The sequence below is a fragment of the Tachyglossus aculeatus genome, chromosome 6 (genome assembly GCF_015852505.1).
Source record: "Tachyglossus aculeatus isolate mTacAcu1 chromosome 6, mTacAcu1.pri, whole genome shotgun sequence".
NCBI classification, from domain to species: Eukaryota; Metazoa; Chordata; class Mammalia; order Monotremata; family Tachyglossidae; genus Tachyglossus; species Tachyglossus aculeatus.
The window spans coordinates 40,862,528-40,879,056 of record NC_052071.1 but is presented as its reverse complement, the minus strand read 5'-3'; the positions used below and the strand labels follow the sequence as shown (position 1 = coordinate 40,879,056).

The 16,529-nt window shown below is 48.1% G+C and overlaps 1 protein-coding gene across 3 annotated transcripts in view; it reads right to left on the bottom strand.

Moving 5' to 3' along the window:
* Window positions 1-10,023: 10,023 nt before the first annotated feature.
* The window catches only part of ZDHHC9 (zinc finger DHHC-type palmitoyltransferase 9), a 42,940-nt gene continuing 36,434 nt past the window's right edge, over window positions 10,024-16,529 (bottom strand). For 2 of the 3 annotated variants that reach the window (XM_038748074.1, XM_038748075.1), the window contains 2 exons: window positions 15,454-15,550; window positions 11,546-11,686 (listed from right to left, as the gene is read on the bottom strand). In XM_038748074.1, the coding sequence (XP_038604002.1) occupies window positions 11,546-11,686; window positions 15,454-15,550 (238 nt within the window). Of the gene's footprint in view, window positions 11,687-15,453; window positions 15,551-16,529 lie in introns of all 3 variants that reach the window. The other variant, XM_038748076.1, reaches the window with a different exon arrangement.

Sequence of the window (16,529 nt, the reverse complement as noted above, 5' to 3'; positions counted from 1 at the left end):
AGAAGATGTTCCTTTTTCCTCCAGACAAGCTCGGAGAGCCCTACGGCAGCTTGGCCCTAACCATCCGCCCATCTGGTAAGGAAACAACTGGGGACTCCCTAAATGTTCCTTAAAGAGACTTGGGACCCAACGATTCCCTTATCTCACTGGGCCTGTTTGACCTCTCTGGCCTTTGGACTGGCACATAGTAAGTGCTTAACAAATACCATCATTATTAAAGCTAAGCCCCAAAGTACTGTGCTCCAGTACTTCTGAGAAGTAAAGATGGAAAGGGCTTTGAGGTTTACAAAGATCAAGAAATTAAACAAAAACTATGGGGAGGGTCATGGAATCAAGTTCAAGTTATAGCGAGTCAGGAAATTCAGGATGGCAATTCTACCAGGGGAGAAGACCGTATGTATAGGTTACAATAGGGTCTCGCTTAAATAAATCACATAAGTGGGCAGCACTACATACTATTCAGCTAGGAACACAATCAAATGGGAAGGAACTACCCTCTCCCCGCCAAAAAAACCCGATCCTCCAGGAAGGCTGTAAATAAATTGAATTCTTTGCTATTTTATGTGCAACTCCGCAGAGACTGCTGTAGCATTTGTATCACCACTTATAAAATGTGCCAGCGATAGCATCGCAAAACCATAGGGTAACGTATATGCACAAAGGCACAGGGAACTGTGCTGTGGGAACCCAAACTATGGAATTTCCTGACTTTTGTGTCTGCAAAATCTCACCATCAGCTTCACCTTAATTTAGGGGTTTAGTGGAGGTTTTTTAACATGTAGTTGAATCCATTGTGCTCCCCATTATACCCGGGGCTGAAGAATATTCATTGTTTTGGGGGTCTTTCCATACCTTATTTTATTTATTTTTTAATGGTAATAATAATAACAATGATGGCATTTGTTAAGCACTTACTATGTGCAAAGCACTGTTCTAAGCACTGGGGAGGATACAAGGTGATCAGGTTGTCCCACGTGGGGCTCACAGTCTTAATCCCCATTTTACAGATGAGGTAACTGAGGCACAGAGAAGTTAAGTGACTTGCCCAAAGTCACACAGCTGACAATTGGCAGAGCAGGGATTTGAATCCATGACCTCTGACTCTTAAGCCCGTGGTATTTCCACTGAGCCACGCTAGTACTAAGCACTATGTGTCGGGCACTGAATTAAGCACTGGGTAGATACATGATAATCAGGTTGGACACAGTCCCCATACCACATGGGGCTCAGTGTTAATTCCCATTTTACTGATGAGGTGACTGAGGCAGAGGGAAGTTAAGTGGCTTGCCCAAGGCCACCAAGCAGAGAAGAGGTGGAGCTGGGATTAGAACCCAGGTCCTTCTGAATCCCAGACCTGTGCTCTATCCACTAGGCCACGCTGCTTCTCTGCTATCAGATACTATGCTTGTTCCTGATGCTGGGTTCGGTCACGGTGCGGAGCCATTTAAGACATCTGCTTGACCGTTTTTGAGCTCTTGGGAAAGAGAGGGGGTGAAGAAGGGAAAGAACTATATTTAAATATTCAATAACCATGAAGTAGCCTCACTTCATTCTTGCTGAATGGATAAATGCCTTACTTACCCACCAAACCCCAAGTTAATTGATTTTGATGTATATACTGCTCTACGTGAATTTTTTTGTTAATTATAAGAAAAGTCATAGAGTAGGTTGAGGTTACAAGTAGCTTGAGCCTCTAAGTACATTTGAGTATTTAGGAGAAAATCATTCTACATGCAAAGTAGTGAATTCAGATGCTGGACCCCAAAAGTCACTTTCTGGACATTGAGGTCTCCACTGCAAAGTTATTCATTAGCAAAAAAAAAACTGCCTGGGTGACAGAATTTGATTTGTGCTTTCCTGAACGGACACAGACACCTGTTCATTAGCATTTGTGGGAAATATCTAAGTAGTAATAATGGAATTTGTTAAGCACTTACTATGTAGGTGCCAAGCACTGTTCTAAACACTGGGGTAGAGTCCAGGTAATCAGGTCATCCCACATTTTACAGATGAGGTAACCGAGGCACAAAGAAGTTTAGTGGCAGAGACAGCAGACGAGTGGTGGAGCCAGGAATAGAACCCACATCCTCTGACTCCCAATCCCGTGCTCTTTCCACTAAGCCATGCTGCTCTTTAGCACAGCTACAGAGGGTTAAATCAATCCCAAACTGCTGGGGTTTTGGGTTTTTTTTTTCTGTTTTCAAAACCCCTTTTCAAGTAAGTTGGATTAGCAGCAGGATTGTTTCCCCTGATGATTTCCAAACAAGGAAACCTCATTCACCTTGATTCCCACCCCACCTTACCATCAATGCTCACTTCTTAGTCATAGCATGCTTTGGTTGGAAAAAGGTAACTGTCATCGGCCCTCTAATCGTATTTATCGATCACCTGCTGGGGGCCGAGCACTGTAGCACTTGAGAGAGTTCAGTATAACAGTTGCTAGACCTGTACCTTGCCCACAAGGAGCTTCAGCCTAAAGGAGATTATTATAATAATAATAATAATAATGGCATTTATTAAGCGCTTACTATGTGCAAAGTACTGTTCTAAGTGCTGGGGAGGTTACAAGGTGATCAGTTTGTCCCACATGGGGCTCACAGTCTTAATCCCCATTTTACAGATGAGGTAACTGAGGCCCAGAGAAATGAAGTGAGTTGCCCCAAGTCACACAGCTGACAAATGGCAGAGCCTGGAGTTGAACCCATGACCTCTGACTCCAAAGCCCGGGCTCTTTCCACTGAGCCACGCTGCTTCTCTCTTGCCTATCAACCTCCTGAGAAGCAGTGTGGTCTACTGGCTAGAACACAGGCCCGGGAGTCAGAACCACCACCATGTACCTGCTACGTGACCTTTGGCAAGTCACTTCACTTTTTCTGTGCCTCAGTTATTTCATCTATTAAATGGAGACGAAGACTCTGAGCCCATGTGGGGACAGGGACTGTATCCAACCTGATTAGCTTGTATTCATTCAATTTAACCATATTTACTGAGCTCTTACTGTGTGCAGAGCACTGAATTAAGTGCTTGGGAGAGTCCCAATGCTTAGTACAGGGCCTGGCACCTAGTAAGTGCTTAACAGATACCTTAAAAAAAAACTTCTTCCCCAGAGTAGAGGGATTTACCTGCTGCTTTGGCCTCTGGTTAAGCATATTCCTCCATCCTAGAGCTACTACCCTAGTAGCAGCTTGGTGGAGGGGAAGGAGCATGGGCCTGAGAGTCAGAGGACCTGGATTCTAATCCCAGCTTCACCACTTGTTCGCTGTGTCACCTCGGACAAGTCAGTTCTCTGTGCTTCAGTTCCCTCATCTGTAAATTGGGGATTCAATACCTGTTCTCCCTCCTACTTTGACTGTGAGCCCCATGTGAGACCTGATTATCTTGTACCTACCCCAGTGCTTAGTATAGTGCTTAGCACATAGTGCTTGACAAATACTACAATTATTATTATTATTAGTCTGGGGTAATGCCTGAAATGTTCTGCTGCAGGCTATTGCTGTGTGACTTTGGGAAAGTCACAACTTCTCTGTGCCTCAGTTCCCTCCTCTGTAAAATGGGGATTAAGACTGTGAGCCCCCTGTGGTACAACCTGGTCACCTTGTAACTTCCCCAGCGCTTAGAACAGTGTTTTGCACATAGTAAGCACTTAGTAAATGCCATCATCATCATTATTATTATTATTCTCTAAATCAAATCTAATTCTACAGTCTAAATCTACTCGCAATCCCTCTAGAGCTGCCTTACCCTAGTTTGTTTGTATGACAGAAGAAAAGAAAGTTACTATTTGTGCACATAGCAACGCTCCCCTTGAGCAAGCTGGCACAGATGTAGGCTGGCAGAGGAAGTAGTGGGAGTGAGGTGGGCAGAGGGTGTGGCACAAGCACTGCCTGCAGCCGGAACCAGAAACTCAACCCCTCCTTCGCCAGCGGGAATCCTGCCCTAATCCAGTCCCTCCCTTTTCTAATGATAACAATAATTATGGTCCTTGTTAAGTGCTTACTATGGGCCGAGCAGTGTTCCAAGCGCTGGGGTAGATACAAGTCAATCAGGTTGGACACAGGCCCTGTCCCACGTGGGGCTCACGCTCTTAATCCCCATTTAACAGATGAGGTAACTGAGGCCCAGAGTAGTTAAGGGACTTGCCCAAGGTCAAAGCAGCAGGCACGTGGTGGAGCCAGGATTAGAACCCAGGTCCTTCTGACTCCCAAGCCCATGCTCTAGCCACTAAACCATGTTGCTTTTCTGCCAACAGCAGGGCTGGAAACCCGGTATCTCACCCCAGCCGAGATCTCCCCACATTACGATTTTCTCCTTCTCCCTTCAGTTTGCCAGCGACCTGTGGCCCTGTCTCCTTTCTCATTTCATTAGCTTTGAAAGGAAGCTATCCCAAGTTCTTCCTTCAGATGCTAGGCCTTCCTTCCTGTTTGGAGGAGGAGGACAGCCTGGGCCTGGTTCTGCACAGATCCATAATACTTGTAGGATTATTGAAGCTGGTCCGGCTTGAAATGCCAAAAAAAAGGAAGTACTGGAAATAATCAGGTTTGGGTTTTTCTTATGTTAAAGTGAAGTACTTACTATGTCTAACACTATTCTAAGCACCAGGGAAGGTACAAGTTAATTAGGTCAGATACAGTCCCTAACCCCCATGGAGATCACAGTAAGTAGAAGGGAGAACAGTTGAGGAAACTGAGGCACAGAGAAGTTAAGTGAGTTGCCCAAGGTCATACAGCAGGCAAGTGGTGGAGCAAGGATTAGAACCCAGATCCTCTGACTCTCAGGCCTGTGCTCTTTCCACAAGGCCATGCCACTTGGTGCCTATCCCTGGGACGGCGCATGGCTAAACTGATTTTTTTTACCTCCAGGAATCAAACAGACCTTCTTCTAATAAGCTTCAGCTTCTGACAACAGCCCAAACTCATTGCCACTGAGCACTGCTCCAAAATATCTCAAATGCAATACAAAAATCACGACATGGAAAATGGTCTATTGGAAAGACAGACGCAGCCTTCTGCCTCGGATAACATCTTCTACCATGACATCTTTTGTTGCTAAATAATAATTATGGTACTTGGAAAGCGCTTACTATGTGCCGAGCACTGATCTAAGCAGTGGGGTAGATACTAATCAGTTTGAACATAGTCCCTGTCACAAATTGGGCTCACACTCTTAATCCCCATTTTTTACAGATGTGGTAACTGAGGCCCAGAGAAGTTAAGTGACTTGCCCAAGGTCACACAACAGACAAGTGTTGGAGCCAGGATTAGAATCCATGACCTTCTTACTCCCAGGCCTGTGCTTTATCCACAACACCATGCTAAATTCCTTGCAGATGTTCTGCTCAGCCTCCTTCAGTGTTTCTCAGAATGCAAGCGCCTTGAGGATAAGGAATGTACCTTGGCTGTATTAATTGCCACTGAATTCCATTACAGAACCTATCTCTATATAGATAAGATACCAATATTTTCCATATTGTGCAAGCCCCTTGTCTTGAGAGTCACAGTTCTCAGAAATGTCAAGGAACAAGTCTCCTCTCTGGGAAAAGAGGTTGTTGGTACGTGTGTCACCGTGGAAACAGAATCATTATTCTGAATCAGGATGCCATTGCTTACATATTATAATTACTTGATAATAATTACTGTGGTATTTAAGTGTTACTATGTGCCAAGTACTCTACTAAGCACAGGGGTAGATACAAGATAATCAGGTCAGCTACAGTCCATGTTTCACATGGGGTTCGCAGCCTAAATAGGAGGGAGAAGAGGTATTGAATCCCCATTCTGCCAATCAGGATACTGAAGCACAGAAAAGGTAAGTGACTTGCCTAAGGTGACTCATCGGACAAGTGGAAAGGTTGGAATTAGAACCCATTTTGTCTGACTTCCATGCCCATGCTCTTTCCAAGGAAGAGGCCTGGGATAGATGAGTTGAGTGGAAAATAGGTATGATCGGTTTTATTTCTATAAAATAAAAGTGGGGGAGGGTGGAAGGAGTGGGGAGACTATTTCTGGAGCTGGGCCTGCCAGTGAGGTCCAGAGAGGGTTGGGAGAGGAACAAGAAGATTTCAGCATGGCTTAGTGGAAAGAGCCCAGGCCTGGGAATCAGAGGACCTGGATCCTAATTCAGGCTCCACCACTCACCTGCTGTGTAACCTTGAGCAAGTCACTTAAATTTTCCTGTGCCTCAGTTCCCTTTGCGAAATGGGAATTCAATACCTGTTCTCCCTTCTACTTAAACTGTGGGACCAGATTATCTTATCTCTAGGACAGTGTTTGGCACATAATAGGCACTTAACAAATACCACAATTATTATTATTAGGGATATTTCTCTGGGAAACTGGAGCTGGGGGCTTTGCACAGTTGCTTGGTGGGGACCTTTAAAACACCTCCTTTATTGTTCATTTTTCGCCTGCTCCCTTTAAAGGAAGTTCCTAGAATCTGCTGTAGAACAATCCCTGTTTAGCAGGAGGAAGATTCCATTTGCAGGTATGTGGCTATTAAGCAATATGCAGAGAGGAAGGAGGGACCAACACGTCAAGGCCGGTGAAAATACAACACATGGAGTCCAAGGATCACTGGACACAGAAAAGATATTAACTATCAAATGCACCATTTGTCAGCAGCTGTGGTGGCAGATTGATGCCCCTTGGAAAATTACTTTGGTGGGATAGTAACAGTAGTTTTCTAATCCCCTAAACTATAATTATTAGAGAACTTCCTGAGGTGGACATCTTCAGACTGATTTATATTCCTTCCTCCTCCACAAAAGTGATGGGGGTGGGGAGGAGGGAGGGAGGGAGAGAGAGGGAGAGGGAGAGGGAGAGGGAGAGGGAGAGGGAGAGGGAGAGGGAGAGGGAGAGGGAGAGGGAGAGGGAGGGAGAGAGAGAGAGAGAGAGAGAGAGAGAGAGAGAGAGAGAGAGATTGAGAGAGAAGGAAGAAAGGGACTGTCATTCATTCAGTCATATTTATTGAGCCTTACTGTGGGTCTGAATGCTCCGTTGGCACCTATATAATTGGGGCAATCAAACAGTGACTGGCTACAGTGGGGCTTGTAGTTCTGGGCCTAATCTGTGGGGCTAAATTACTTCTGGACCCTTTAAATAATAATTATGGTATTTGTTAAGCACTTACTGTGCGCCAGGCACTGACTAAGCACTAAGTGATATTCTTCTCTCAGTTAATCATTATCAAATATAAAAACCACCCCAAACTCCACTGGAGTGGGTTAAAACAGTGTGGCCCAGGGGAAAGAGCCCAGCTCTGAGATTAAAGGCCTGGGTTCTAATTCTGCTCCACTTGGCTGCTGTGTGCTTAATACAGGCCCTGGCCCGCAGTAAGTGCTTAACCAAGTACCACAAAAAAACAACAGTAACAACAAAAAACTTGATAATTGGGAGTGAGAAGATGGTCTTCTAAGTAACTGGGGTTAGTCCTAGAGTTCTTTCAACCAGCACATAACCAGCCTCAGTGAGCTACGGAACAGGTGACGCAAAGCACCAAAAGAAGAGATCAGGCAGTGGGGGACTTGATGAGGAGAAGGAGAGTCGACTGCCCAGGTGATGGAAGATCCAGTTTCAACCGGAGCCTGAGAGTCTCCATCCCTCCCACCCCCGGGATTTCAGTGGGATCCTCTACTAGGATTCCCACCGCTTGGGAACTCACATATCCTTGTGGGCCTCTTGCGCTGATCTCATCGGCGAAGAGGTCACAATTCCCCCACCGGTGCCTGTCCGTCGTATGGTTACTACCGCGCCTACACGAAGAAGGGTCAGATCGCCATCCTCACCCCTTCTGCTGGAAGTCAGTCAACACAGGGCGGGCCTAGTGAAGAAAATAGCGGGTGAAAGACCGAGTGCTGTCTCTACATTCCTCAGGCTTGGAGTGTAGGGCCCGGGCCTTGGAAATCCATCAGAAGGAGAGAAACGGTGAGTCCCTATGTTATCACCTTGGAACATCAAGGAGAGGCAGCATGGCATAGTGGACAGAGCAAGGGCCCAGGAGACAGACGGTTGTGGGTTCTAATCCCGGCTCCGCCACTTGTCTGCTGTGTGACCTTGGGCAAGTCGCTTCATTTCTCTGTGCCTCAATTACCTCATCTGTAAAACGGGGATTAAGACCCTGAGCCCCATGTAGGATAGGGACTGTGATCAACCTTCTATCTACTCCAGCGCTTTGAAGAGTGCCTGGCCCAAGGAAGTGCTTAACAAATACCACAATCATTATCATCATCAAAGCGGGCTCGCAGGAAAGAGATACAAGAAGCAACGTGGCCGGGTGGAAAGGTCCAGAGTCAGAGGACCTAGGTTCTAATCACGGCTCTGTCAAATGCTTGCTGTGTGACCATGGGCAAGTCACCTAACTTCTCTGTGCCTCCATTCTCCCTCCTATTTAGACTGTGAGCCCCATGCAGGAGAGGGACTGTGACCAACCTAATTAACTTGCATCAATCCCAGTGTTTAGCACAGTGTATGCACTTAACAAATACCATAAAAAAAAGAGCGGTGACAAGCCCAAAGAAGTGGGGTCCATGCTGGGAAGGGACTAGTCTTGCTAGGTGCAAAAGGAAGAATGAACCAGAAAAGAAATGAGGCAGAAGCAGAAAGAGATGGACATTTCTGAATTTCTTCAAGTGATTCAGGTCTCCTTCATGTATGATCTCAAATAATAGAGATTCTTTCATTAAGAAACACCATAGGACGAAAATCAAAACCACCACACATTTGTAATCTCACGCCAAAAGTGCCGAGTTAAATTGCATTAAATTAGAAAATATATTTAAAACAAAAATACATTTTTCCCAACACATTAAAATATTTGATTGGTAGAAGGGTAGGGGGAGGGGGATGAAGAGTGGGGAAATTTGACCATTATGTTCAACCTGACATTTAGCACTGGGTTGGGGGTGCAAGAGGTTACTATTGCAACCACACACACCCAAAACACACACACACTCTTCATAGGAAGGGAATTTGCCCGCCCCACCCATCCCGTCCCCAAGGTGCAGAAGGGTCAATTCCAGGCCCCAGTTGACCCCACCTGACTGAGGAAGTGGGGCTCATTAGGGACCAGCCAACGGCGGATCCCACCCTTCATCGGTCGGCCAGAGAGAGGAATCAGCCATTGAAAAGGTTAAACAATACGTAACCCACTCTGGGGGAAATCAGTTCTCCAACCTCCTCTCGGTCATAATAAAGTCTCAAGATTATCTCATCTGGTTAGCACGATTGTATCAGGGTTTGAATGGAATCGTTCCCCAGGCCAAGTTCCCAGACACCAAAGAGCGATTTGTAAAGGGAAAGAAAGCGGGAGAGATTCCCGATGAGAAAGGGAAGCGGTTCTTCGGACTAGACTTACGGGCTGGAATTAAGTACTGCTTCCTTTGTGGCAGAACTACCGAGGCAACAAACTTCCCTGCAATTTGATATGAGCCCCGGCTTCCCGGGACACTGACTTTGAGCAGCTGGAGGAGGGGCAAGCCTCGGCCCTCCTCCCCACCTCAAGGAACAGTCTGGGGAGGCCTGACTGACTAGAAAATGGCCTTTTGCAATCATTCCCCCGTGCGCTAGTAGTTCCAAACCCTACAAACATTCGTCTTAGTCGTCCTTCACCATTCTTGACTGCTCTCTACAATAACTCTGCACCAGGTCTCAGAGGCAGTAAGTGGGAGGAAAAAACCCATCTACTCCCTTCTGTCCAGGATAGAAAAGACCCCAGAGGTGTGCTGCTGAGAAGACTGTTTATTTCCATTCCTGCAGCAAAGGGGAAATGAGAATTTAGTATAGAAAAAAAATCTCATGATCTCTCCACTGAAGTTGAGGTCTAGGCTTCAATTAATCCTATTTACTGAGCAGTGACTACGTACTAGGAGCACTGTGCTAAGTGCTAGAGAGAGAACGCTAGAGTCAGTAGACCCAGTCCTTGCCTTCCGAGCACAGCGAGTGTCTGAATGCCAGCGGTGGGGAGGATCCAAGTTGCCCCGGCCCCTCAGCGCTCCTGATGAGGAAGGGGAAAGGAGAAGGAAGCAGGAGGTTTAAATCAGACACAGTTTAATCACCTTCAGACAGATTAAAAAAAAAAACTCCAGTTACCCCCTTCCCGCTCTCGACCCTGAAACCATCCAGAAGGACTGTGGCTCGTAACAGGACGGGAGAACACACATTATCTCTTAACAGAGTCACATTTAATGCACATGTCCTCTTCCCTGAAACACAGAGTGCAGGTCCCAAGCACAGCTAGCTCCCGGGAGAGGCAGTGCCACGAAACAATAAATGCCCCTCACTACCTCCCGCGCCCAAGGTCCGGTTGTCCCAGCATTCCCCCCCCGCCACTGAGTCAGCCAAGGGTGGAAATCCATTAGCGGGACCCACTGTGGTACCCGTCTCCGCAGGGAAGTGCGGCCCGAAATAGCTGCTCCTGGGTTTCCATCCCAGCTCTGCCCCTGGCCTGTCTTCCGGGACTGGGGAAAATGATTCAGTCTCTTCTGTGCCATGATTTCTTTGTCTGGGAATAAGGGACGATTCCTTCCTCACTCGGATCAGGTGAGGATCTAGTGTTTACAAAAGCACTTGGAGAGGTGCTCGCAAAGTGCAAACTGAGTTGTATTATTGTGGGGGCTGTCACTCCTCCTGACTAGAGCGAAGAGGAAGACCGGGGAGGGGAAAGGACGGCAGAGAAAAGGAAAGTGAGACGAGACAGAGAGAGAGAGAGAAAGAGAGATAGAAAGGGAAGGTGGTGCTGCTTGCCATTGGCATCTCACAATTGCTTACTGAGACGGATACAGACATCAAAAGATAGAGGTGGGCTGGGAAAGTGGGGGGATTGTTATCTCACTAAACTACTACGCAATAAAGTCATTTGTTTACTTCTAGCTAATCGAAAAAGAGTGGGATTGGGGTGGATGAGGGTGTGAAGAGTGTTGCAGGGGGGAGGGCCGAGAAGGGAGCTACATTAATAAATACAAGTATCCGGGGGACAGATCCCACCCTCCAAAAAATGGTATTTGCTACCTGGTATCATTGGCACTCAAGTGGCACGGAGGCTCTTCCAAACCTGACCTCGCCCCTCTCTCTGCTCTCTCAAATTCCCGGGGATGTTCCCAAATCCACCCTACGTCACACCTAGCCAGCCAGGATTCACATCAGGGTTCAGCCATGCAGCTCCCTCCCCTCCCCAAACCCCCACAGCTGGCCAAGCCAGGCAGGCCCGCTGCCACAAGCCCCAACAGTGCCAGAGGCAAGACCAACCCAGGAGAGCCGGTGTTTCCTGGGGCCAGAGGGACCACCCGTGGAGGCCACCAGATGAGTAGGGGAGCTGGCCGGACCACTCCCGGGTCCCGAGGTCCCGTCCGGTTACTCTACATGAGCCACGTCTTCCGTTCGTGCTTTGAGTCCAGGGAAAACAGCTTGCACCAAGTATATTCCAGTCCAGAATCAGGTGAAAAAAGACGAAAGCAAAATGGCCAAGGGGATTGCTTGCTCACCCTCCAACTCTGTTGTCTTCTCCCCTACCTCACTTCCATTAAACAAAAAAAGTTCTCTTCTGGGAACAGATGTTACTTCTCAGCTTCTTCTTCGGTCTCCGGAAGAGTTCCTGGGCTGAACAGTGGTTTCCCCAGCCCATTGGGTAGCATCTCTTTTGGAGCAAAACTGGCTTTCTCTGGCGGCTCACTGGAGCTTGTGGGTTCTGTAGGGACCTAATGAGAGAAATATGAGAATAGGTAAAAGTTCATTCACCAAACCCACACGTCAGAACCGCATTCCCACAGAGCCCTGTACACGGTAAGCGCTTAATAAATAGTACTGCTGCTACTACTACTACTACCCTAGGCTCCACTCTGGCCCTCTCCGGCCTGGATCCACACAATCAGGACCCCTTCCTCCAAGCCTACATCAGTGTTACACTGTAGTACCACGCCATCGCCAAGCGGAAGGCATTCCGGAAGACAGAAACAGTGACGCTCCGACCCTCCTCCTGGCCTAGGTTCGGAAAGGGATCGTGTTCTACTGGGGCGGTTTGGGGCTCTTTCCCAACTGGTGAAGTGGACCTCCTCCTGACCTTGTGGGCAATGGGGAGATAGGGAGGAAGAACCCTTTTTCCCACAGTGCTCTCCGGCCAGGGGTGACTTGGGTCACCGTTGGCTGTTCTCTGGGATGCCCTAGAATCCCGTGGGGAAGCTCCCAAAGTCACGGAGCCCACCTTCCTCAGCCTGACACATATTGGGTGCTAGAGAAGCAGCGTGGCTCAGTGGAAAGAACACGGGCTTGGGAGTCGGAGTTCATGGGTTCAAATCCTGGCTCCACCAACTGTCAGTTGTGTGACTTTGGGCAAGTCACAACTTCTCTGTGCCTCAGTTACCTCATCTATAAAACAGGGATGAAGACTGTGAGCCCCACGTGGGACAACCTGATCACCTTGTATCCTCCCCAGCACTTAGAACAGTGCTTTGTACATAGTAAGCGCTTAACAAATGCCATTATAATAATAATAATAATTATTATTATTATTATTATCACCCCCACACAGCATTCCTGGGGCCACCCCGGAAATGACTCAGCTTCCTGAGGCCTTCCATGCAGGAGCCAAATCAGAACTAGATTTCCTTAGGCCAGTCATCATCATCATCACCATCAGTCGTATTTACTGAGCGCTTACTATGTGCAGAGCACTGTACTAAGCGCTTGGGAAGTACAAATTGGCAACATATAGAGACAGTCCCTACCCAACAGTGGGCTCACACTCTGGCCTTCCCCAGCCAGGACCCACAGAATGAAAGTGGGCTAGATTGGTCTGAAATTAACTTCCTCCGGGTGGGGGGGGAGGGGTGCAGGGCTGCAGTGCCCAAAGGCTTGGAGCAAGCCAGATGATAAGCCCACCCGGCTGTGGCAGCAGCCCATGGCAGCCTGTGGCTGCCTGAAGATTGCCCGATGTGCCTCAGTGGGGCCCTTCAGTTGCCATTTGATTGCCCTCTGGAGGACTACTACAATATCACACAAACTGGTCCTGCTAGCTAGAGAACTTAAAAGGAGAAGTCGCAGTTCTTTCTAGCTGGTGTAAATGATACCGCTGGATTGGCTGGTGGGCCGCTCGGTATTTTTGGAGAAAGACTACTAAGCCTAACAATAGGTGCCCCGGGGGTTACTGATGGAGTGTGGCTGAGCCCAGTAAAGGCATTCATTCCTTCAGTCGCATTTACAGAGCACTGTAAGAAGCGCTTGGGAGAGGACACTGTGGAACTTTCTGAAGCCCTCCTGTTTCTGCCCATACCTAGCCCCAGCTGAGTTTATGCATTCAATTCATTCAATCATATTTATTGAGCGCTTACCGCATGCAGGCCACTGTATTAAACGCTTGGAAAGTACAATTCAACAACAGAGACAATCCCTGCCCACAATGGGCTCACAGCCTAGAAGGGGGGAGGCAGGCATCAAAACAAGTAAATGGGCATCAATAGCATCAATATAAATAGAAAGAGAGATATATACACATCATTAATATAAACAGAATTATCAATGTGCGCATATATGCACAAGTGCTGGGGGGGTAGAGCAAAGGGAGCAAATTGGGGCGATGGGGAGGGGGAGCAGAGAAAAGGGGGGCTTAGTCTGGGAAGGCCTCCTGGAGGAGGTGAGCCTTCAGGACAGCTTAACAAGCACGCCTCTTTCAGAGTGTGGAAATGCCACTTAAGATCAAAGCTGAGTTCCCAGTGAACTCCCAAGCAGGGTGTTCGGATAACGACTTGACTGGTTCCTGCTTGGGAGCCCCTGAGAGAGACATCAACTCCCTCAGCCCCATAACCAGGGAGGAGGAACAGCACGGATGCCGGACATACCCCCGTCATGCTCCAAAAGGCCCTCCTCACACCCCACACCCCAGCTAATTACCCTCACCTTCCCGTCAAAACAGCGTGGCTTAGCAGATAGAGCAAGTCAGAGGACCTGGGTTCTAATCCCGGCTCTGCCATGTCTGCTGTGTGACCTTGGTCAAGTCACTTTGCTTCTCTGGGCCTCAGTGACCTCATCTGAAAAATGGGGATTAAGCCTGTGTCCAACGTGATTGACTTGTATCTACAAGAACAGTGCTTGGCATGTAATAAGCACTTAACAAGTACCATAATAATCAAAATAATAATAATTGTGACACCTAGGACACTTAAGTTTGAATTGTGCTGTCCCTGAGGGACAGGAAATAGCTTTTCATAACAATCACCAGAGCCGCTGGTGATGTTGAAGATGATGATTATTGTTAAAACCACCATCATCACCTTTATCCCTGGATGGGCTAGGGCAGGAGAAGGGGCAGCAATAGGGGGGGTGGGAGGACAGGGAAGTGTGAAGGTTAAAGTTAGCGCCCCTCGGCCCAGCAGCCTGAACTGACCAGCAAGTACCAATCTGTTCTGGAGTGGGGTGACAGTGAGGAGCTGCATGTCCTAGTGGAAAGAGCACAGGCCTGGGAGTTAGAAGACCTGGGTTCTAATTCCGGCTGCTTCACGTGCCTGCTGAGAGACCTTGGGCAAGTCACCTCGCTTCTCAAACCTCAGTTACCTCATCTGTAAAATAGGGATTCAATACCTATTCTCCTTCTTACTTAAACTGCAAACTCTGTATGGGACAAGGACTGTGTCTGACCTGATTATCTTATATCTACCCCAGCACTTAGAAGAGTGCTTGACAGATAGTAAGCGGTTACAAATACTGCCCTTATTATTACTGCACCTGCCACAAACACCAGGAGGGAGAGAAGGAGGCTAGGTGGGGAAGAGGAGATGGCCCTACCTCAGGCTGCCTAAGGAAGATTGGCTTTCAGAACAGGATACCATGAGAATTTGCAGGTTCCCACCAGGCTGGGGGTAAGCCCCTTTCCTAGCCCACCATCAACTCACCGTGGTCCCACACTGGCAACCAGATTAGCCTTATCATGGCCGTGCTGTCCACAGAAGGAAGTTTGCTACCATTCAATGGAGTGGCACTGCAGCCCCTCCCTGCACCCCGCTGATCATAGGATTCGGGAGCCCAAGTCCAAGATGGTGGCAGCAACAGCAGCAGCGAACCCGGGCACCCAAGCAAACTCCCCTCCCAACAGTCGGTCCAAAACCTCCGGTCGCTAGCTGGAGACCGGGAAGGTTGGGCCCTTTCTGTGAGCACGACACCTAAATGCTCTGCCACAAGAAACATTGGGTTTTTTTTTTTTTTTTAACACAGATTTCATTAATGGGGTTCACTGTGACGGTGAGAAAAGTCAAGTCTCCGAAGGCCCCTTCTAAAGGCCTCAGCCCCCTTTGGAGTCAGCAAAGTTAAGTGGCCCCTGCCAAGGGGGAACAAAGGTCAGTCAAACATGTTTATCCACAGGGCGCCTTGTGCCCTGGCATTGAGGTGGGCCTTACGAGGACCCAAGAGGGCCTATTCCCTAGGTCCCAGTGGCTTCAGGCCCCCCTCCCCAAGCTTGCCAGACTAGACCACTTACTGCAGTCTGTGGCAGGGGACTGCTGCTGCTTTCTTGAATACTGGGGGGTCGGGTTCCACTTTCCTCCAGCGGCAAAATGCCCCTTCTGTCCAGCACGCTGCAGGGAACAGAATTAGGGAGAATTATGGATACACTTCTCCACCCCTCCTTGAAACACCACAAGCCCCCACTTCTGCAAACAGCAGCTCCCGGATCTAGGGCCCTCGTCCACGAATTCCATTTTCCCAAAAATGGCAGGATCTGAGCTCCCCTGTAACTCCCACAGATTGGCACCATGCCAATCCATCCACCCTGGGAATATTAGAAGGAGGACGATTTATTGAAGTAACCGAGATGACGTTTATGTCAAAGAAGCAGTGTGGACCAGTGGAAGGAGCACGGGCCTGAGAGTCAGAGGCCTGGGGTTCTAATCCTGGCTCCGCCACTTGTCCGCTGGGTGGCTTTGGATAGGTTGCTTAACTTCTCTGTGCCTCAGTTTCCTCAACTGTAAAATGGGGCTCTGATTCCCGTTCTCCCTCCTGCTTGGACTGTGAGCCCCATGTGGGGCAGGGACTATGTCTGACCTAATTAACTTGTATCTACCCCAGCGCTGAGAACAGCGTTTGACACAAAGTAAGTGCTTAGCAAATGCCATTTAAAAAAACCCATTTGGAGTTCTTGAAGTTACTAAACCAGAGACACTACTTAGCAGGCAGAATTGCTCAAAAAGAGACAATGTCTAAAACAGGGGGAGTAGAAGAGAATAAAACAGATGGCACGGATAGAAAAGGCAGAGAAACCCTGCCTAAGGAGGCGTCATAATGACCATGAGCAGCCATGAAAAACAGTGCAGTACTGCAGTGAAAATACTAAATACTATTCAGGAAGCAGCATGGACTAGTGGGAGTCAGAAAGACCTGGGTTCTAATCCTGGCCCTGCCGCTTGTCTGCTGAGTGACCTTGGGCAAGTCACTTAACTTCTCTGGGCCTCAACTGCCTCACCTGTAAAATGGGAATTAAGAGTGTGAGCCCCATGTGGGACAGATGCTGTGTCCAACCTGATTAGCTTGTATCTACCCCAGCACTTAGAAAAGTGC